General features: G+C 42.4%; 1 protein-coding gene across 2 annotated transcripts in view; it reads right to left on the reverse strand.

Annotated features, from left to right (window-relative positions):
* Positions 1-1,808: 1,808 nt before the first annotated feature.
* Positions 1,809-23,129, reverse strand: part of LOC118392210 (myotubularin) — a 60,431-nt gene continuing 39,110 nt past the window's right edge. The window contains exons 11-16 of one of the 2 annotated variants that reach the window (XM_035783944.2): positions 22,772-22,927; positions 22,426-22,473; positions 22,080-22,172; positions 18,490-18,603; positions 16,500-16,676; positions 1,809-7,827 (exon numbers count right to left, since the gene is read on the reverse strand). In XM_035783944.2, coding sequence (XP_035639837.1) covers positions 7,648-7,827; positions 16,500-16,676; positions 18,490-18,603; positions 22,080-22,172; positions 22,426-22,473; positions 22,772-22,927 — 768 coding nt within the window. In that variant the 3' untranslated portion in view covers positions 1,809-7,647. Of the gene's footprint in view, positions 7,831-16,499; positions 16,677-18,489; positions 18,604-22,079; positions 22,173-22,425; positions 22,474-22,771; positions 22,928-23,129 lie in introns of both variants that reach the window. The other variant, XM_035783943.2, reaches the window with a different exon arrangement.

The following is a 23,129-nucleotide window of genomic DNA, read 5'->3' on the forward strand; positions in this document are numbered from 1 at the left end:
AAATAATATTTACAAATGAATAATTTTACCATATTAAAATGAGTGATCAGTTCACGTTACAGGGTTGACCTTAAAATGGGTCAGTTTTTTGTTTAAAAAAAATGTAACCTTAAAATCAAATCACATCACTAATAGCTGTCTATTTTCCACCACAAGCCGATGCTGGCGCTAAGACCGCACTCAACCAGCTGCTGTATAAGGCCATAAGCAAACAAGAAAATGCTGATCCAGAGGTGGCGCTCTTAGTAGCCGGGGACTTTAATGCAGGGAAACTTAAATCAGTTTTACCTAATTTCTACCAGCATGTTACATGTACAACCAGAGTCAAAAAGAAACTCTAGACTACCTTTACTCCAAACACAGAGACATGCACAAAGCTCTCCCTCACCCTCCATTTGGCAAATCTGACCATAACTCTATCCTCCTAATTCCTGCTTAAAACCTCTAAAGGATCAGACTCTTTTTTCAATTTTTGCCTAAAATTACATACCCAAATCTAACTACCTGTAGCTCAGGACCTGAAGCAAGAATATGCATATTCTTGACACCATTTGAGAGGAAACACTTTTGAAGTTTATGGGGGGAGTCCCCCGATCCCGTAGAGGTTAAAAGCAAAAACTAAAGCAGGAAGTACCAGTGACTTGCTCAATACGGAAGTGGTCAGATGACGCAGATGCTAAGCTACAGGACTGGAATATGTTCCGGGATTCTTCCGATTGCATTGAGGAGTACACCACGTCAGTCACTGGCTTCACCAATAAGTGCATCGATGACGTCATCCCCACAGTACATACCACAACCAGAAGCCATGGATTACAGGCAACATCTGCACTGAACTAAATGGTAGAGCTGCCGCTTTCAAGGAGCGGGACTTATAATAAATTCCGCTATGCCCTCCGACGAACCATCAAACAGGCAAAGCGTCAATACAGGACTAATATTGAATCCTACTACACCGGCTCCGATTCTTGTTGGATGAGGTAGGGCCTGCAAACTATTACAGACTACAAAGGGAAGCACAGCCACGAGCTTCCCAGTGACACGAGCCTACCAGACGAGCTAAATTACTTCAATGCGCGCTTCGAGGCAAGCAGACCACCATAGTCCCTAGGTAACAACACATCTGCCACGCTGATCCTCAACACTGGGGCCCCTCAGGGGTGTGTGCTCAGTCCTCTCCTATACTCTCTTGTTCACCCATGACTGCATGGCCAAGCACGACTCCAACTCCATCAAGTTTGCCGACGACAACAGTGGTAGGCCTGCTCACCGACAACGATGAGACAGTTTATAGGGAGGTCAGAGACCTGGCAGTGTGGTGCCAGGATAACAACCTATCCCTCAACATAATCAAGACAAATGAGTTGATTGTGGACTACAGGAAAAGGAGGGCCAAGCACGCCCCCATTTTCATCAACGGGCCTGTAGTGGGGTAGGTTGAGAGCTTCAAGTTCCTTGGTGTCTACATCACCAACAAACTAGAATGGTCCAAACACACCAAGACAGTCGTGAAGAGGGCACAACAAAGCCTATTCCCCCTCAGGAAACTAAAAAGATTTGGCATGGGTCTTCAGATTCTCAAAAGGTTCTAAAGCTGCACCATCGAGAGCATCCTGACTAGTTGCATCACCACCTGGTATGGCAACTGGTCGGCCTCCGACTGCAAGGCACAACAGAAGGTAGTGCGAATAGCCCAGCACATTTTATTTTTAACTTCAGTTTATTTAGTAAATACTTTAACACTTATTTTTCTTAAAACTGCATTGTTTGTTAATAAGGGCTTGTAAGTAAGCAGTTCACAGCACATGTGACAAATAACATTTTATTTGAAATACATAATCTCCAGAAATTACTTTGTCAAAACAACAAAATAACTAGGGCTCAACAACAATTAGTGAAACATGGGTTAAAATCTTCCTAGAAGTCGCAGAGGGTGCACAGAGGGACATGCCAAAGTGACTCATTTCGTGGAACAACCCCACTAATGGAATAGACCTAGAGAACGTTCAGTAGTCTGAATGTCATTTTTAGTAGGGTTCGATTCTAGGGAGCTAGAAAGTATCTAATTTAAAAGCATTTTGGACCAATTCCAATATCCTAAGGAGGTGTGAACTGGTGCTTCTGTTATATTTAGGGCTGAGATATGCTATGATGGGACAAGGTCTGAATATCCACAATCTTCTCCGAGCCACAATTTTCACATCAGCAGACATTACATAAGATATTTTGCACATTTCCTTATGATCTCCTGAATAAATAAAGGATAAATTACCACAATAATTTGAATGACAGAATCAATCCATTTTAAAAAAAGTGAGAAATGTTTAAATTAATTTAATCAGCATTATTTACACAACAAGAGCCGGTCAAAACAACCAACAGTGGAGCACTCATACATGAGAGGGAGTAGTACAGCCCGGATCCCACATCGATTCGTGTTGTCTAGCCAAAACTCCTATGTAGTCTGGGTGCAAGTCTGTTTCTGCTTGTCATGGCATGAACAGAAAGTAAACCTCGTCCGAGCCAGAACGTCCCATAGGGCAAGAGGCCATCTATTTCAGTAGGGTGAGGCAGGTGGTTGTAAAAGTACACCCCCTGGACAGAACACCCCCTGAAAGACACTCAAGCTAACTCCTATGGTCACGAGTCATGACTCACAAGGACTTTGCAAGACAGCACAAACTGATTTGGAACCAGGCTAGGGAGTCGTAAGTAGGCATTACTATGACAAAGAAACCCCCCTTTATTAAACCCCCCCATATTACTTACGTTAAGATATAATAAATGAAGAAAATAACAAAAATCATGAGTGACAGTTTGTCTGCGTCCCAAATTGTGCCCTAGTCCCTATATAGTGCACTACTTTATCAGAGTCCTCAATTCCTCAAGGTCTGGCATTCAATCCAACTTGCTATGGGAATGTTTACAGCAGTGCCTTTGTTTACAAACTACTGTCCATGCATAGACTTATTGTGGAAAATGTAATAATATACTTGTCAGAGGAGTCTACTTGGTAGTAGTAGTAGGTTTTAACAGTTCCCATAACCATCCTGGCATTTCATTTGACCAAGGGGGAAAGAGAGCTACTCCTTAAACACCGAAATCCGAGTTTGATTGAATCACGCACCAGGTTTCACAATCACAGGTAAAGAACCAAAAGGAACTGAATAGGTTCCCGATTGAATCAAATATCCCACGAATCATGATTCAAACATGATTTACTGTCCTCTCTTCTATGTTAGAAAGCAAAAATGCCCGTAAGGTAAAATAAAACAAACTAAAGAAAATACATTTATGGAACAACAAATCCACAAATTATTAACCAACCATTCAAAGCAACAAAAAATACATGTCTTATTACTTTCCTTTTTATAAAACGTGTCAAATTTTACACGAAATAAAATTATATTTTACAACAATATAACTTTTCTACAGTAAAATAGGTTTTGTTTGAGGTAATTATACTGAACACAAATATAAAAGAAACATACAAAGTGTTGGTCCCATGTTTCATGAGCTGAAATAAAAGATCCCACAAATTTTTCATATGCAAAATAAGCATATTTCTCTAAATGTTGTGCACAAATGTGTTACATCCCTGTTAGTGAGCATTTCTCCTTTGCCAAGATAATCCATCCACCTGACAGGTAAAAGGCCACTCTAAAATGTGGAGTTTTGTCACACAAACACAATGCCCCAGATGTCTCAAGTTGAGGGAGTGTGCAATAGATGTGCTGGCTGCAGGAATGTCCACCAGAGCTGTTGCCAGAGAATTTAAAGTTAATTTCTCTACCCTAAGCCGCCTGCAAGAGAATTTGGCAGTACGTCACAATCTGCCTCATAACCGCAGACCATGTGTAACCCAATCAGCCCAGGACCTCCACATCCGGCTTCTTCACCTGCGGGAATGTCTCAGCCCAGCCACCTGGACAGTTGATGAAATTGTGGGTTTGCACAATTGAAGATTTTCTGCACAAGCAGTCTCAGGGAAGCTCATCTGCGCGCTCGTTGTCCTCACCAGGGTCTCGACCTGACAGCAGTTTGGCGTTGTAACCGACTTCAGTTGGGACGTTATCACCATCGATGGCCATTGGTACACTGGAGAAGTGTGCTCTTCACGGATGAATCATAGTTTCAACTGCACCGGGCAGATGGCATACGGCGTCATGTGGGTGAGCGGTTTGCTGATGTCAACGTTGTGAACAGAGTGCCCCATGGTGGCGTTGGGGTTATGGTATGGGCAGGCATAGACTACAGGCAACGAACACAATTGCATTTTAACAATGGCAATTTGAAAGCACAAAGATACCATGACAAGATCCAGAGGCCCATTGTCGTGCCATTCATTCGGCGCTATCCCGTTTCAGCATGATATTGCACGGCCCCATGTCGCAAGGATCTGTCACACAAAACCTGGAAGATGAAAATGTCCCAGTTCTTCCATGACCTGCATATTCAACAGCCATGTCACCCATTGAGCATGTTTGGGATGCTCTGGATCGACGTGTACGATAACTTAGCACAGCCATTGAAGAGGAGTGGGACAACATTCCATAGGCCACAATCAACAGCCTGATAAACTCAATGTGAAGATGTGTTGCGCTGCATGAGGCAAATGGTGGTCACACCAGATACTGACTGGTTTTCTGTTCCATGCCCCTACCTTTGTTTTTAAGGTATCTGTTACCAACAGATGCAGATCTGTATTCCCAGTCATGTGAAATCCATAGATTAGGCCCTAATGATTTATTTAAATTGACTGATTTCCTTATATGAACTGTAACTCAGTAAAATCTTTGAAATTGTTGCATGTTGCATTTATATTTTTGTTCAGTGTACATCAGTTACTGTACTTGTACAAAGTAAAAAATAAAAATAGATTTTTGTCTTTTACATTTTTCGCTAAAAATAATCAACCAACTAACACAATCAAACAACAAAGTCTTCTGCGATGTGGTTATTTTTCCCTTGCAGTGTTGTTTTTTTACTTTCCCCCGCTTATTGAGGCCAAAGACTTCCAAAGTGCTGCATTCTGGTGAGGCATTAGGGAGCCGCTAGTGCCCTCATTCTTTCCCCACCACCACCTTTCAACATGGGTGACCCCGCACAAGCCTTCGAAGTCATATCTATTCATTCTCTTGTATGGCGTTGCCATATCCAGTATGGTGACCGTTTTAAAACAAGCGTAACCCACACGAAGAGTCTTCACCAAAACGAACCCACAGCAACCCATCAACAGTTTCCTTTCCCCATCTTTCTCCCCCCTGACGACGAATCAGGATTGGACTTTCCTACGCCACAACAAATCAGGTGCTTCCTTTTTCCTGCCACAACCAAATCGGGTGCTTTCTTTCCCTTTCTCCCCGCCACAGAGGAACGATAACAAAGACAAAATGTATAGTTTGAGCAGAGAGGAAGAGGTGAAGCGAGAGGTTTCACTCCTGCCAAAATATATTTCAAAAATTGCCCAATGTTTTTTTATGGGCTAATTTTTGACCTAAGCTTGTCGCCTGCCTTCCTGCCTTTGGGTCAACAACTCCCATTGCTGGGGCAGAGACATGAGCATGTCATTATATACAGATCTCTGGTTTGGGTACAAAACGTCTACCTGAGGTTGAACCTCAGGTGGTCAAAGGCACAGAACTGGACCCGACCAGCGGTCCCGAGAACACTGGACCTGCCCTTTAAAAAGAGTTACTAAACATTTCTAGACTTCTTTTTACTAATCTTATCCCAAATCGTATCTCAAACTCTATGGTAGTTATTGTCCAAAGAACTGTATCTTGTCTGAGAATACTTGGGACACCTTATTGTTGTCCCTTGAAAGTTTTTAAACTATTCTGGACTTTTCCACCGATCTTACCTCACCTCTGGTTGTTGCTCTTGTCAAAATAACTTTTTCCTGCCCATAGTCTTTTGGAGAATACTCTGTGGAAGTCCTAAAACCTTTAAAATCAAGCAAACTTGATCTAAACCATTTTGCTCCCTGGACTGAGATAAAATGTTTTGAGACAAATGTTTAAAGACGGAATGAGCAGTAGGCAAAACAGCTCCTCTGTCCGCCCCACGGCCGTTGTTATCGTTTTTGTTTTGTTGACGAAGCAGAGCTGGGGAGCGTTGCAGATCGTGGTAAAAAAAAAAAAGCATTACATATGCTTCTATTCATGTGCAATGATGTCGGAGGGAAATAACCAGAATTAGTTGTTTGCAGTAACTTCTTTGTTGTTATAATCGCAAATGGACGTGGCAGTTTCACCATTAGGGATTTCAGGTTTAAGTTTATGCCAAGAGGAGTTTGACTGGTTTTAAGGTGACAGGTTCTAAGGTTCTCAAGTTTTAGGTTGGCAAAATGAGAGTCCTGTTGATGCAGAACTTTATTGGACTGACTGAGTGGACCTAGCCTGGTGCCAGATCGGTTTGTGCTTTCTTGCCAATTCCTATGGTCATTGTCATACTTGACATGCATGAGTTCACAAGATAGCACTAACAGATCTGGGACCAGGCTAGGGTGGACATTGTTGGAGATAAAACTCACAGCTCCTCGAATAAAAACCAATACAACTCAGTGTCATATCTCTCCAAAGACCTTCTACAGTAAAATACATGGGGATACTAGGCCCACTGGACATCTCAGAGTGGACTACAGACAACCCCTGATAAATGCAAGGACTTAGGGCTGTTACGAATGTATGCAATAAACTGAAGGACGCAGATATTCAGAGAATTTAAGCGAGTTGGGACTGGGGAACTGCAGGGTTTGTACTTACCCAACTTATGGGAGTTACCCAACTTATTACTCTAGTTTGTTATCCAAACTTAACTGGTTGACTGGACTGGTATTGCTCATATTGAGGACATCTGTACAGGTGCACACTGATTTAAGTCAGCCAAATGCACTAATAGTCAAAACTTTCTCTTTTTGTTTGTCATAACAGTTTAACAATGTCCTTTTCAGGTCTTGGAGTTGACACAGTGTACAGAGTTCAAGAGGAGCAGGGGCTATGTTCCCATTTTTTACTCTTCTGGAAGTGTGCACTCATTCACCCCCCAGAATGGACTGGTGTGAGTAATACGATGGAAACTCCCTCCAGCCTGCTTTTACCGATGCAATGCATAAGCATGATGGGGAGTAAATGAGTGCACACTATGTAAAGTGTAAAGAATCGTAATGCAGCCATTGAGTTTTAACCCTTCACACGTCCTTTATAGTTTATCTACAACACACTGAGTATTTATTTTATTTCGTATTAAGGCTTCTCTGTTTTTGCAGAAAAAAAACAACGTTATACAAAAGTTGTCAAAAGGCTGTACTGTGACATATTGCATAATCACCATAGTTACGTTTTTGTTATGGTCATACGTCATGATTTCCATGTTATTTATCATCTCCATTATTACTTTACTAACGCTATGTACAAAAAAACAACTTCTTGTGTCTTTGTCAGGGTCAAATTACATGTCGATTCAGGAAGTGAATTTAAATCCTAATTCAAGAATCGGTAAAGTTCCTATTTGGAATAAATTTCACTTTTCAACTCTTAAATTAGGAATTCTATTTCCTTTGATTCATTGACTCAATTAATATCGAAGTAACCTCAACCCTGACGAACAAACACACACTCACGTGTGTGTGTTTGAGTACCCCACTCAGAAAGGGGTGTGCAGGTGATTGATGTGCTGCGTGGGCGAGGCCGCATTGGAGGCAGAGCTATTTGATAGGTGGGAGGAGTTAGGGGAGGAGTCAGTGAGCTGCAGTTCCTCTAGTTTCTTCAGGTATTCATCTCTCAGTGCCAGGAGCTCCATGTAACGCTGTTCCACTGGACTCTGCTGCTGTAGAATAGAGTAGAGACAGATAGAGTAGAGTATGATAGGATAACATAGATTACAACCACCACCAGGTGGAAGCAAAGAGAGAGAAATGAGAGGAGGGAGATGGATGGATGGAGAACGAGTAGGGAGAGAGAGAGACAGGGGGTAGGGAGCAGAATGAGGAGGGGAGAGTGAGAGAGGGGGTAGAGAGAGGAGGTGTGGGGGAGAGAGAGAAAAAAAAGACTTGAATGATATGCAAACAATGCAAAAAGATCAGCATATAAACAAACAGAAGTATTGACAGATTTTTTTTCTTTTAACATGTACATTCTACGCACATTTTACATACAAAGCATTTTTTCCCACAGTAGTTACAGTATATAGCAGGAATATAGTTATTTGATATACATTACATCTGGATAGATAGTACTTAAACACATACAGCAGGGGTGTCAAAAACTCATTCCTGCTGATCTTTGTTTTTTCCTTATAATTAAGCCCGAGACAACCAGGTGAGGAGAGTTCTTTACTAATTAGCGACCTTATTTCATCAACCTAATACAAGAGAAGAGTGAAAACCCACAGAAACATGGCCCTACGTGGAGTGAGTTTGACAAGTGACATACTGTATACATTATATATAGTGTTTTCAGTCAACTATTACAGTATATTCGGAAAGTATTCAGATCTACACACAATACCCCATGATGACAAAGCAAAAACAGGTTTTTAGACATTTTTGAACATTCATAAAAATAAACACTGAAAAATCACATTTACATAAGTATTCAGACCCTTTACTCAGTACTTTGTTGAAGCACTTTTGGCAGCGATTACAGACTCGAGTCTTCTTGGGTAGGACGCTACAAGCTTTGGGGTTTCAATATTCTCTGCAGATCCTCTCAAGCTCTGTCAGGTAGGATAGGGGAGTGTTGCTGCACAGCTATTTTCAGGTCTCTCCAGAGATGTTCGATCGGGTTAGGGCTCTGGCTGGGCCACTCAAGGACATTCAGAGACTTGTCCCAAAGCCACTCCTGCATTGTCTTGGCTGTGTGCTTAGTGTCATTGTCCTGTTGGAAGGTGAACCTTCTCCCCAGTCCGAGGTCCTGAGCATGTTTTCATCAAGAGTATTTATTTGGTCAATACGTCAGTGTATTATGTCTGGTTGTAACAGTGTGTTATACAGTTGAAGTTGGAAGTTTACATACAGTTAGGTTGGAGACATTAAAACTTGCTTTTCAACCACTCCACAAATTTCTTGTTAACAAACGGGTTTGTCGGGTTAAGACATCTACTTTGTGCATGGCAAGTCATTTTCCAACAATTGTTTTCAGACAGATTATGTCACTTATAATTCACTGTATAACAATTCCAGAAGTGTACATACACTAAGTTGACTGTGCCTTTGAACAGCTTGGAAAATTCTAGAAAATGCTGTCATGGCTTTAGAAGCTTCTGGTAGGCTAATTGACATCATTTGAGTCAATTGGAGGTGTACCTGTGGATGTATTTTTTGGCCTACCTTCAAACTCAATGCCTCTTTGCTTGACATCATGTGACAATCAAAATAAATCAGCCGGGACAATCAAAAGAAATCAGCCAAGACCTCAGAAAAAAATGTGTAAACCTCCACAAGTCTGGTTCATCCTTGGGAGCAATTTCCAAACACCTGAAGGTACCATGTTCATCTGTACAAACAATAGTACGCAAGTATAAACACCATGGGACCACGCAGCCGTCATACCGCTCAGGAAGGAGACGCATTCTGTCTCCTAGAGATTAATGTGCCTTGGTGCGAAAAAAGTGCAAATCAATCCCAGAACAGCAGCAAATGACCTTGTGAAGATGCTGGAGGAAACTGGTACAAAAGTATCTATATTCACAGTAAAACAAGTCCTATATCGACATTACCTGAAAGGCCGCTCAGCAAGGAAGAAGTCACTGCTCCAAAACCACCATAAAAAAGCCAGACGACGGTTTGCAACTGCACATGGGGACAAAGATCGTACTTTTGGAGAAATGTCCTCTGGTCTGATGAAACAAATTGAACTGTTTGGCCATAATGACCATCTTTATGTTAGGAGGAAAAAGGGGGAGGCTTGTAAGCCGAAGAACATCATCCTAACCGTGAAGCACAGGGGTGGCAGCATCATGTTGTGGGGGTGCTTTGCTGCAGGAGGGACTGGTGCACTTTACAAAATAGATGGCATCATGAGGCAGGAAAATTATGTGGATATATTGAAGCAACATCTCAAGACATCAGTCAGGAAGCTTGGTTGCAAATGGGTCTTCAAAATGGACAATGACCCCAAGCATACTTCCAAAGTTGTGGCAAAATGGCCTAAGGACAACAAAGTCAAGGTATTGGAGTGACCAACACAAAGCCCTGACCTCAATCCCATAAAATATTTGTGGGCAGAACTGAAAAAGTGTGTGCGAGCAAGAAGGCCTACAAACCTGACTCAGTTACACCAGCTCTATCAGGAGGAATGGGACAAAATTCACCCAACTTATTGTGGGAAGCGTGTGGAAGTACAGCTGAAATGTTTGATTCAAGTTAAACAATTTAAAGGCAATGCTACCAAATACTAATTGAGTGTATGTAAACTTCTGACCCACTGGGAATGTGAGGAAATAAATAAAATCTGAAATAAATAATTTTCTCTACTATTATTCTGACATTTCACATTCTTAAAATAAAGTGGTGATCCTAACTGACCTAAAACAGGGAATTCTTACTGGGATTAAATGTCAGGAATTGTGAAAAACTGAGTTTAAATGTACTTGGCTAAGGTGTATGTAAACTTCTGACTTCAACTGTATGTGAATATGTGATTGGATTATAAATTGTATTTTAATGTTTAAGGACTCTAGTCCAAATGAGGACTAACAGAGATCCTAATAAAATCAAACCTCTCTGTACTTTGCTACATTCATATTTCCCTCAATCCTGACTCGTCTCACAGTCACTGCTGCTGAAAAACATCCCTACAGCATGATGTTGCCACCACCATGCTTCACCGTAGGCATGGTGCCAGGTTTCCTCCAGAGGTAATGCTTGGCATTCAGGCCAAAGAGTTCAATCTTAATTTCATCAGACCAGAGAATCTGGTTTCCCATTTACTGAGACTCCTTTATGTGCCTTTTGGCAGACTCCAAGCGGGCTGTCGTGTCTTTTACTGAGGAGTGGCTTCACTCTACCATAAAGTCCTGATTAGTGGAGTGCTGCAGAGATGGTTGTCCTTCTGGAAGGTTCTCCCATCTCCACAGAGGAACTTTGGAGCTCTGTCAGAGTGACCATCAGGTTCTTGGTCACCTCCCTGACCAAGGCCCTTCTCCCCCAACTGCTCAGTTTGGCAGAGTTTTGTGGTTCCAAACTTCTTCAATTTAAGAATGATGTTGCCCACTGTGTTCTTGGGGACCTTCAATGCTGCAGAAATGTTTTGGTACCCTTCCTCAGATCTGTGCCTCGACATAATCCTGTCTCGGAGCTCTACAGATAATTCCTTCAACCTCATGGCTTCGTTTTTGATCTGACATGCACTGTCAACTGTGGGACCTTACATAGACAGGTGTGTGCCTTTCCAAATCAATTAAATTTACCACAGATGGACTACAATCAAGTTGTAGAAACATCTAAAGGATGATCAATGGAAACAGGATGCACCTGATCTCAATTTCGAGTCTCATAGCAAAGGGTCTGAATACTTATGTAAATAAGTACCCTATATTTTCTAACTGTTCTGTTTCACATACAGTACATTCAAAACCTTTCTACATCGCATAGTATGTACAGACTGTAAGATAAGGATGAACATTTTTCCTATAAATATTATTATATTGAAGATTGATTGACTATGGCTTTCCAAATCTCCGAACAGTGCTATTTGTATAGGGTTCATTTGGGGTAAATGTTGTGTTTTCAAGCCATTAAAGAATCTTACCAGAAACTAGTTACATAATGTAGGTGCAATATCAGAATAAGTGATCTAATGATTTGAGATGGTTGTACACCCATAACATTCTGTTGTTGGCAATAATTTTGTATAATAATTTTAATAGAATCAAGCGCGTTGTTTTGTGTATCACTTGATAAATCATGTGCCATGGAATCGGCACATTGACAATCTCTTCCCAACTACTTTTTCAACCTGTATGGCACCGCTGTCAACATGTTGGTCCTCAAATGAAATGGTTATATTTTTCTATTTATTAACATGTTTTGGTGCCAATTTTAGTCTTTAACAAAGGGCAGACAAAAAAGTTTCTCTACCTTCACTTGCCTCCATTTTTGCAGTAATGTTGCTATCAGTTGGTTCTAATTTTAGATAACAAAAATACACTGAAATGTTTTCTCTAACTGCACATTACTCCAACTTTACTATTCATAAAATCATTAGCAAAGATAGTTCTGTATTTATTTTTATTCCATAAAGATTTTATTTTAGATCAATTAGTATATTGGAGTTTAACCATAATATTTGTTCTGTCTTTTCTAGGGGATGAAACTGGAAATGCAACAGGCTTTGTATGGCTTGTTTTAAGAAAGGGAAATAATTTGAAAATGGTTCCATTTTCAATTAACTGAAAGTGAGAGGTTCTAATCTGGATTGAGGTTTAATTATTTAATATTTAATCATTTTAGCTTCCTGAACTCATATTCATTACACAAATAAGCATGTTTAATTTTGTCTGATTCATCGTTCCAAATAATGTTCAATATTTTTTGCTTATATAATGAAAAAAATGAATTGTTCAGAATAAGGTAAACTGGGATATGACTAAAGAATTCAAATCAGGGGGATTTTTCCCACAAATAGACTCTACTACACAAAGGACTCAATCCTGACTTGAGATCCAATGAGACTTTTTCATGTCAATTCTGCATTGATATTAATGTGAGGTTCCTCTTTAAAAAAGGTATTGTCGGATACTATTCATCCTGATCAGACAGGTTTTTTACATGGGACGATACATTGGAGAAAATATAAGACAAGTACTGGAAACAATAGAATCATGGAAACATCTGGGAAACCAGGACTGGTATTCATGGCAGATTCTGAAAAGGCTTTTGATAAAGTACGACTAGAATTTATATATAACGGCCTAGACTATTTTAATTTTGGAGAATCTCTTATATAATGAGTTCAAGTTATTCGTTTGTTAGTTAGTAAAACAACAAATAATGGCTACTTCTCAGAAATAAATAAACTGTCGGCGTAAAACAAGGTTGTCCACTGTCGGCGTATCTATTTAATACGGCCATCAAAATGTTAACTATTAACATTAGATCAAACAATTATATAGAGGGGCTAGAAAACCAAGGACTAAAAACAAAGGTGTCATTGCATGCTGGCAACTCAAGTTTCCTCTTAAATCTGCAATCTGGATCCCTGCAGTCTCATAGAGGATCTAGATTATTTTTCTAAACTCTCTGGATTACAACTGAACTATTGCACGATAAGTGTACCATATTACGTATTAGATTGCTAAAAAAATACAACTTTTACATTACCGTGTAGTTTAACAATAAAATTATCTGACGGTGAAGTGGACATACTCAGTATTCATATCCCTAAAGAAAGAAATTCATTCACTACAACAAATTTCAATTGAAAGTTGAGAAAAATAGGAAATAACATCTTGCTACCATAGAACAGAGTGCTGACTGGAGAGCTGGATTCAATTTTCTCCTGAAATTACATGCCTGGTCCTTCAGGTCCTGAAGCAAGAATATTCTTGTTACTATTTGAAAGGAAACACTTTGAAGTTGGTGGAAATGTGAAATTAATGTAGAAGAAAAAGGCATTAATGTATTATTACAGCCCAGGCGCAATTTAGATTTTGCAGCGTTTTCTCCCCAAAGTTTTAGACTGAACCAATGTATCATTGCATTTCTGTTCAAAATGTAGCATCAAGACTGCCCAAATTAAGGCCTCCCAGGTGGCGCAGTGGTCGAGCTGTGCAACCAGAGACTCTGGGTTCGAGCACAGGCTCTGTTGCAGTCGGCCGCGACCGGGAGGTCCATGGGGCGAAGCACAATTGGCCTAGTGTTGTCCGGGTTAGGGAGGGTTTGGCCGGTAGGGATATCCTTGTCTCATCACGCACTAGAGACTCCTGTGGCGGGCCGGGCTCAGTGCACACTGACCAGGTCGCTAGGTGCACAGTGTTTCCTCAGACACATTGGTGGGGCTGGCTTCCGGGTTGGATGCACGCTGTGTTAAGAAGCAGTGCAGTATGGTTGGGTTGTGTATCGGAGGACGCATGACTCTCAACCTTAGTCTCTCCCGAGACCGTACAGGAGTTGTAGCGATGAGACAAGACAGTAACTACTAACAATTGGATACTACAAAAAAAAATATATATATATATATTTATATTTTAAAGACTGTCCAAATGTGCCTAATTGGTTAATTAATAACTTTATGTTCATAACTCTGCACTCTCTTCAAACAATAGCATGGTATTCTTTTAATGTTATAGCACTGTAATAGTAAATTGGACAGTGCAGTTAGAGTAACAAGAATTTAAGCGTTCTGCCAATATCAGATATGTCTATGTCCTGGGAAATGTTCATGTTACTTACAACCTCATGCTAATCGCATTAGTGCACATTAGCTCAACCATCCCGCGGGTGGGACACCAATCGGTAGAGATCCTTAACATCACAACACTGGGTCCTGTTTCAGTAATAGTGAAATCAGTCCTTCTTGCTGACTACCAGATAGTTCACAATTTTTGTAGGAGTGGTTAAAATTTGAGTAAATCAAATAAAAATGTATATACCTCAACTGGTATGCCATCCAGCCCTGGAGTTTTCCCTGGCTTAAAGGCTTTAACTGTATCAAGAAGTTCCTCCATCACCAATTTGTCCATCACACAAGTCTTTCGGTACAGCTGTTCATTTTACAGTGTTAGGAAAAAAATCCTTACAGTTAACTTCAGTTAGTGGAGAAGACTGAAAAGAGAACATATGCTTAAAGTATTTTGCTTCCTCTATCAAAATCTAAGTTGGTGAATCATGGTTGACTCTGTGTGTGTGTGTGTGTGTGTGTGTGTGTGTGTGTGTGTGTGTGTGTGTGTGTGTGTGTGTGTGTGTAAAGAGGATTTTCAGCTCCAGTGACTCAGGCCCTGCCGAGGGGGGCCAGGGATGTTTCAGCTAGAGTGGGTATGTGTGTGAGGATGGTAGGGGGGGTTAAAAGAGCTAGAGGGTAAGAAGGGTGTTCAGGGGGGTGTGTAAGAACTGGAGGGGGCAGGCAGCGGGTGCTCTACACACATACACAATTCTTATTTAATTTACACACACACCGCAAGCCCTATAGGACGCCACGGCATCACTGCTGCCAAACCAACCAATCCCCAGAGGTGATACTTCACAATCAGACTGACCACAAGATACCCCCAACTAATTGTCCAGTGTATTTGACTGACAGTATGGTATATTCTGAGTTTTGGCTCAATCCTAACAAAACGTCAGCTAGCCCACTAGCTACCTGGATTATCAAAATCAATAAAAATACATTTTTATTTGTCAGATGCACCGAATACAACAGGTGTAGGTAGACCTTACAGTGAAATGCTTACTTACAACCTCTTAACCAAAAACAAGAAAATACCCCCAAAAAAGTAAGAGGTAAGAATAACAAGTAATTAAAGAGCAGCAGTAATATACAGGGGGTGCCGGTACAGAGTCAATGTGCTGGGGCACCTGTTTTTCAAGGAAATTGAGGTAATATGTACATGTAGGTAGAGCTATTAAAGTGACTATGCATAGATAACAACAGAAAGTAGAAGCAGCGTAGAAGAGAGGGAGGGGGGGGGCAATGCAAATAGTCTGGGTGGCCATTTGATTAGTTGTTCAGGGGTCTTATGGCTTGGGGGTAGAAGCTGTTTAGAAGCCTGTTGGACCTAGATTTGGTGCCCCGGTACCGTTTGCCGTGCGGTAGCAGAGAGAACAGTCTATGAATAGGGTGGCTGGAGTCTGACAATTTTTAGGGCCTTCATCTGACACTGCCTGGTATAGAGGTCCTGGACGGCAGGAAGCTTGGCCCCGGTGATGTACTGGGCCGGGCCATACGCACTACCCTCTGTAGTGTACCAGGCAACTGCTCAGGATCATCAGGATGCTCTCGATGGTGCAGCTGTAAAACCTTTTGAGGATCTGAGGACCCATGCCAAATCTTTTCAGTCTCCAGAGGGGGAATGGGTTTTGTCGTGCCCTCTTCATGAATGTCCTGGTGTTGCTTGGACCATGTTAGTTTGTTGGTGATGTGGACGCTAAGGAACATGAAGCTCTCAACCTGCTCCACTACAACCCCGTCGATGAGAATGGAGGCGTGCTCGGTCCTCCTTTTCTTGTAGTCCACAATCATCTCCTTTGTCTTGATCACGTTGAGAGAGAGGTTGTTGTCCTTTCACCACATGGTCAGGTCTCTGACCTCATCCCTATTACATTTATGTTATAACTTTGTAACATCAGTTGTGATCGTTATAACAGTATTAGTTTTGGCCTTATGAACCAGGGTCTAGATAACGATACAGTATATTAGCTGGACTAAATGTGTGTTATGACTGTGTAATGTCAGTTGTCATAAGCGGCCATTATGACAGTGTTATGTATCCTTATCACAGAGGGTAAAGTGTAACAGTACTTTCATTTATTCTCCATCCATCCTCCCATCCCGCTCTACCTGTTGTCGTATGCGTGGGTTCCAGCGGATGTAATAAGTCACCCAAAGCTCTAGGTGTCTCATGCTGGCTACGGGGTAGAGGACCCTACTGGACTCAGGAGTGTAGAAGGGGTTCAGGTAGGAAGTAGAGTCACTGTTCACCAACGACCACAGGGACACTGTCTTAGACCGTACCTCCTGGAGAGAGAGAAGTAGAGAAGAAGAAAAATGATTGGTTTAGAGAGAGAGAAGGATGGAGGAAGAGGGAGAAGGTTCAGGTTCACCAATGACCACAGAGAAACCGTCTTAGACAGCACCACCTGGTGAAAAGAATAACACTTTAGTTAAAGAGAGAGAGAGGTGGGAAGTATCACTGTTCACCAACGACCACAGAGACATCGTATTACACCGAACCTCCATGAGAGGGAGATGGAAGGGAAGAATACAAATTGAGAGAGAGGGGTGTAGAAAGGGTTGAGGTTAGGAGGACTGTTGACCTAACGTAGCAGGGGTAGAAAGGGTTGAGGTTAGGAGGACTGTTGACCTAACGTAGCAGGGGTAGAAAGGGTTGAGGTTAGGAGGACTGTTGACCTAACGTAGCAGGGGTAGAAAGGGTTGAGGTTAGGAGGACTGTTGACCTAACGTAGCAGGGGTAGAAAGGGTTGAGGTTAGGAGGACTGTTGACCTATCGTAGCAGGTGTAGAAAGGGTTGAGTTAAGGAGGACTGTTGACCTAACGTAGCAGGGGTAGAAAGGGTTGAGGTTAGGAGGACTGTTGACCTAACGTAGCAGGGGTAGAAAGGGTTGAGGTTAGGAGGACTGTTGACCTAACCTAACGTAGCAGGGGTAGAAAGACGCCTGAGCCTGAGTTCACACTTCCGTTAGGTTGAAAATACCGTATCCCTGATAACGTTTTCTGGCGACTCCGCATAGGCTACTTTTGACCAGGGACCACAGAGACACGTCTCTCCTGGAGAGAGAGGGATGGATAGTGGGAGAAAGATCAGACGTTTTTATCCAACGCAACCTACAGTTAATATATATATTTAGCTTATGGCCCATGCTTGAATCAAACCCTGAATTACCTGAGCCATTGGCACCACAGATAGATGGAGAGCAAACTAAAGAAAGAGCGAATACAGCAATGAGTCTCTGGACCAATAATTAGACTCTTGTGCAGTCTACAAATGTTTACACTGGGATGTAAAGGGAGAGGTGTGTGTAGATAAGAGGGTATCTGTGTTTTCTAGATGTGCTGTTACACATACAGTCTGTTTGTGTCAGAGTGAGTGCAGTGTGTACTAATGTGTGTTGCATCCCCCATAGTGCATTGTTATTGTCTGTTTGAAACTCAGAACCAGTAATGCGTCCCGTCTTTCTCCCTCTCTCTTCTGCTCTACTTCACATGATCAGGATGGAGAGAGGGAGGGGGAGGGAGCGTGGTGGGACAAAGAGAGTGAGAGAGAAATATTATAGACAGGGAAAGGGTTGGAGATGAAGAGAGAGGGTTGGGAGAGAGAAATATTATAGACAGGGAAAGGGTTGGTAGATGAAGAGAGAGGGTTGGGAGAGAGAAATATTGTAGAGAGAAGAGAGGGTGTATTGGAAAGGAGGAAATTACCAAAAGATAGAGAAGTGGGGCTCTGACTCATTATGTTGTGGTCTCAGATACTTGCAGTTGTAGAGGAACAGAGAGAGTGATAAACAGAGGGAGAAAAATAGATGGAGGAGAGAATGAGGAAAGTGACAGCATAACTTACGTTGGTGTCCCAGGTGCTCTCACAGTTGTAGAGGAAGAGAGAGAGAGAGGAAGAGAGAGAGGAAGAGAGAGAGAGAAAGGAAGCGAGAGAGGAAGAGAGAGAGAGAGAGAGAGAGGAAGAGAGAGAGAGAAAGGAAGCGAGAGAGAGATAAAGAGATAGAGATATAAAGAGAGATAAAGAGAGATAAAGAGAGAGAGAGGCAGAAACAGAGATAGAGAGAGCGATAAAACAGATAGTAACAGTCTGACTTACGTTGGTGTCCCTGGCGCTCTCACAGTTGTAGAGGAAGGTTCCAAAGCGACAGCTGAACAGGTGATCCAGGATGGTCATTAGGAGCCGCTCGTTGAACTCAAACGCTGTCGGGAACTGATGGGGAAATAAGGAAAGAAGAGAGGAGAAAGAGAGAAATGTAACGCCTGGATGGCTTTCACTTCAGCAGTGATAAATTCATTAACTTATTTGACGAAAATTACGGACTCCTCTTTACAGTTGTCCTGAGTCTGCACAACACTTCCAGGACTTAGGATCAAGTGAGATACTCAAGTTTGTTAATACTATATCTCTTGACACATTGATGAAAATAGTCACGCTTCTAAACCTTTAAGCTTGCATCCTGAACCCTTTTCCAACTAAACTACTGAAAGAGCTGCTTCCTGTGTTTGGCCCTCCTATGTTGAGCATAATAAACGGCTCCCTAAGTGACAGCAATAAAGCCTCTCTTGAAAAAGCCAAACCTTGACCCAGAAGATATAAAAAAAAAAAAGAAAAAAAACGAATCGGCCCATATCGAATCTCCCATTCCTCTCAAATCTTTTGGAAAAAGCTGTTGCGCAGCAACTCACTGCCTTCCTGAAGAATAACAATGTATACGAAACGCTTCAGTCTGGTTTTAGACCCCATCATAGCACTGAGACTGCACTCATGAAGGTGGTAAATTACCTTTTAATGGCGTCAGACCAAGGCTCTGCATCTGTCCTCGTGCTCCTAGACCTTAGTGCTGCTTTTGATACCATCGATCACCACATTATTTTGGAGAGATTGGAAACCCAAATTCGTCTACACGGACAAGTTCTCGCCTGGTTTAGATCTTATCTGTCAGAAAGATAACAGTTTGTCTCTGTGGATGGTCTGTCCTGACAAATCAACTGTACATTTCGGTGTTCCTCAAGGTTCCGTTTTAGGACCACTATTGTTTTCACTATATATTTTACCTCTTGGTGATGTCATTCGGAAACATAATGCTAACTTTCACTGCTATGCAGACGATATACAGCTGTACATTTTGATGAAACATGGTGAAGCCCCAAACTCGGACAAAACAGAGATGCTAGTTTTAGGTACCAAGAAACAAAGAGATCTTCTGTGGGATCTAACAATTAATCTTGATGGTTGTACAGTCGTCTCAAATAAAACTGTAAAGGACCTTGGCGTTACTCTGGGCCCTCGTCTCTCTTTTGACGAATATATCAAGACGGTTTCCAGGACAGATTTTTTCCATCTACGTAACATTGCAAAAATCTGAAATTCTTTGTCCAAAAATGATGCAGAGAAATTTATCCATGCTTTTGTCACTTCTAGATTAGACTACTGCAATGCTCTACTTTCTGGCTACCCGGATAAAGCACTAAATAAACTTCAGTTAGTGCTAAACACGGCTGCTAGAATCTTGACTAGAACCAACATTTTTTATCATTTTACTCCAGTGCTAGCCTCTCTAGACTGGTTTCCTGTTAAGGTTAGGGCTGATTTCAAGGTTTTACTGCTAACCTACAAAGCACTACATGGGATTTCTCCTACCCATCTTTCCGATTTGGTCCTGCCGTACATACCTACACATACTCTACGGTCACAAGACGCTGGCCTCCTTACTGTCCCTAGAATTTCTAAGCAAACAGCTGGAGGCAGGGCTTTCTCCTATAGAGATACATTTTTATGGAATGGTCTGCCTATCCATGTGAGAGACGCAGACTCTGTCTCGACCTTTAAGTCCTTATTGAAGACTCATCTCTTCAGTAGGTCCTATGATTGAGTGTAGTCTGGCCCAGGGGGGTTAAAGTGAATGGACGAACCACCCTTGCTGTCTCTGCCATGCCGGTTCCCATCTCTCCACTGGGATTCTCTGCCTCTAACCCTATTACGGGGGCTGAGTCACTTGCTTACTGGTGCTCTTTCATGCCGTCCCTAGGAGGGTGCATCACTTGAGTAGGTTGAGTCTATGACATGATCTTCCTGCCCGGGTTGGCGGCCCCCCCAGGGTTTGTGCCGTGGGGGAGATCTTTGTGGGCTATACTCAGCCTTGTCTCAGGGTAGTAAGTTGGTGGTTGAAGATATCCCTCTAGTGGGCTGTGATTTGGCAAACTGTGTGGGGATATATCCTGCCTGGTTGGCCCTGTCTGGGGGTATAGTCGAACGGGGCCACAGTGTCCCCCGACCCCTCCGGTCTCAGCCTCCAGTAATTATGCTGCAATAGTTTATGTGTCGTGGGGCTAGGGTCAGTATGTTATATCTGGAGTATTTCTTTTGTCTTCTGTCTGTATGAATTTAAGTATGCTCCCTCTAATTTTCTCTCTTCTCGAGGAGGACCTGAGCCCTAAGGACCATGCCTGAGCCCTGAGGACTTTTTTAATTTTTTTATTTCACCTTTATTTAACCAGGTAGGCTAGTTGAGAACAAGTTCTCATTTGCAACTGCGACCTGGCCAATATAAAGCATAGCAGTGTGAACAGACAACACAGAGTTACACATGGAGTAAACAATTAACAAGTCAATAACACAGTAGGAAAAAAAAGAGAGTCTATATACATTGTGTGCAAAAGGCATGAGGAGGTAGGCGAATAATTACAATTTTGCAGATTAACACTGGAGTGATAAATGATCAGATGGTCATGTACAGGTAGAGATATTGGTGTGCAAAAGAGCAGAAAAGTAAATAAATAAAAACAGTATGGGGATGAGGTAGGTAAAAATGGGTGGGCTATTTACCGATGGACTGTGTATAGCTGCAGCGATAGGTTAGCTGCTCAGATAACAGATGTTTGAAGTTGGTGAGGGAGATAAAATCTCCAACTTCAGCGATTTTTGCAATTCGTTCCAGTCACAGGCAGCAGACTACCTGGCCTGATGACTCCTTGCTGTCCCCAGTCCACCTGGTCATGCTGCTGCTCCAGTTTCAACGGTTCTGCCTGCAGCTATGGAACTCTGACCTGTTCACCGGACGTGCTGCCTTGTCCCAGACCTGCTGTTTTCGACTCTCTCTCAACCGCACCTGCTGTCTTCTAACTCTGAATGATCGGCTATGAAAAGTCACATGACATTTACTCCTGAGGTGCTGACCTGTTGCACCCTCTACAACCACGGTGATTATTATTATTTGACCCTGCTGGTCATCTATGAACGTTTGAACATCTTGGCCATGTTCTGTTATAATCTCCACCTGGCACAGCCAGAAGAGGACTGGCCACCCCTCAGTGCCTGGTTCCTCTCTAGGTTTCTTCCTAGGTTCCTGCTGTTCTAGGGCGTTTTTCCTAGCCACCGTGCTTCTACATTTGCATGGCAAGCTGTTTGGGGTTTTAGTCTGGCTTTCTGTATAGCACTTTATGACATCGGCTGATGTAAAAAGGGCTTCATAAATAAATTTGATTGCCTGACTGGTTTGAAAACAACTTGAAGGCTGTCTCAGTTAACATTTCCTTGATTCCTTGCATCCTCTCTCCTTACTTCCTTCTCAAAACCCATTGGAGAAGAAGGGCACGAGAGGGACACCAATATGGTTGAGAAGGTGGAGATAGACAAATTGAGATAGAGTCGTAGCCAAACACAGGTGAGTGTGTGTGTGTACCTACCTGTTTGGTCATCTGCCAGACACAGTCTATGAACTGTACAAAGATAGGAGACCTATCCTGGTCTGCATGGTTCTTATCCCCGTGTCCTATCCTCTACACATACACAGACAGAGAAACGATATGACGTGTTATCAGCTTCCTGTCACTGTAGCTTGTACTTTTTGGTCATTTACATACTGTAAGACAGAGGTGATATCTATGCAATCACACAGTCATAACATTGCAGAGAGTATAGGTGCCGTCAACAGGGAAGAAAACTCTGAACATGTACAGCACAGAGTGGTTTTCCTGATCATAAATGTGATTAAATGTCCACGAGGAGAAAAAAAGTATTTGTCTGACTTACAGAGGCAAACTTGTGTCCGAAGCTGATCCACTCCTTCTCCAGCAGCACCTGAATGAATTAATAAAATGTATATTTATACATCTAGTTGCCTCGTCAATTTGAGTACAACAATTCATACATACCCGGATTCCATTGAGTGTGTGATAGTGGCTGTCCCCTGTTCTTCCCTTACCTCTTCCCCTTCCCCTTCTCTTCCACCCACCCTTCCTCCCTCCATCCCTCCTACTCACCTGAAAGCCCTTGAGGGTGCTGTAGTAGCTGTCCCCTCTTCATCACCCTTTCTCTTGCTCCCACCCTCCCTCCCTCCCTCTCCCCTTTCCCCTTCTCTCCCATCCTTCGTACTCACCTGGAAGCCCCTGAGGGTGCGGTAGTGGCTGTCAAGCATCAGCATGGCCAGAGAGGTGAGCTGGGCTGTCCGGTCCCACCCATCACTACAGTGGACCACCACAGAGTTACCCCCCGATATCTTATCTGCTACCTGGATGGCTCCAGAGAGGACGAGCTGGAGAGAGGAGGAGAGTAAGAGCGTAAGAGAGAGTGAGAAAGAACAAGAGAGTTAAAGTCACTACAGTGGACCACCACACTGTTACCCCCACTGATCTTATCTGCTACCTGGATGGCTCCCAATTACACCAGCTAGAGGAGAGGGGTGTTGAGGTATGTGTGTGTGCCAGGGTTGGGCTCAATTAAAATTGAAGGCAGTC

Source organism: Oncorhynchus keta, chromosome 13 (assembly GCF_023373465.1).
Source record: "Oncorhynchus keta strain PuntledgeMale-10-30-2019 chromosome 13, Oket_V2, whole genome shotgun sequence".
NCBI classification, from domain to species: Eukaryota; Metazoa; Chordata; class Actinopteri; order Salmoniformes; family Salmonidae; genus Oncorhynchus; species Oncorhynchus keta.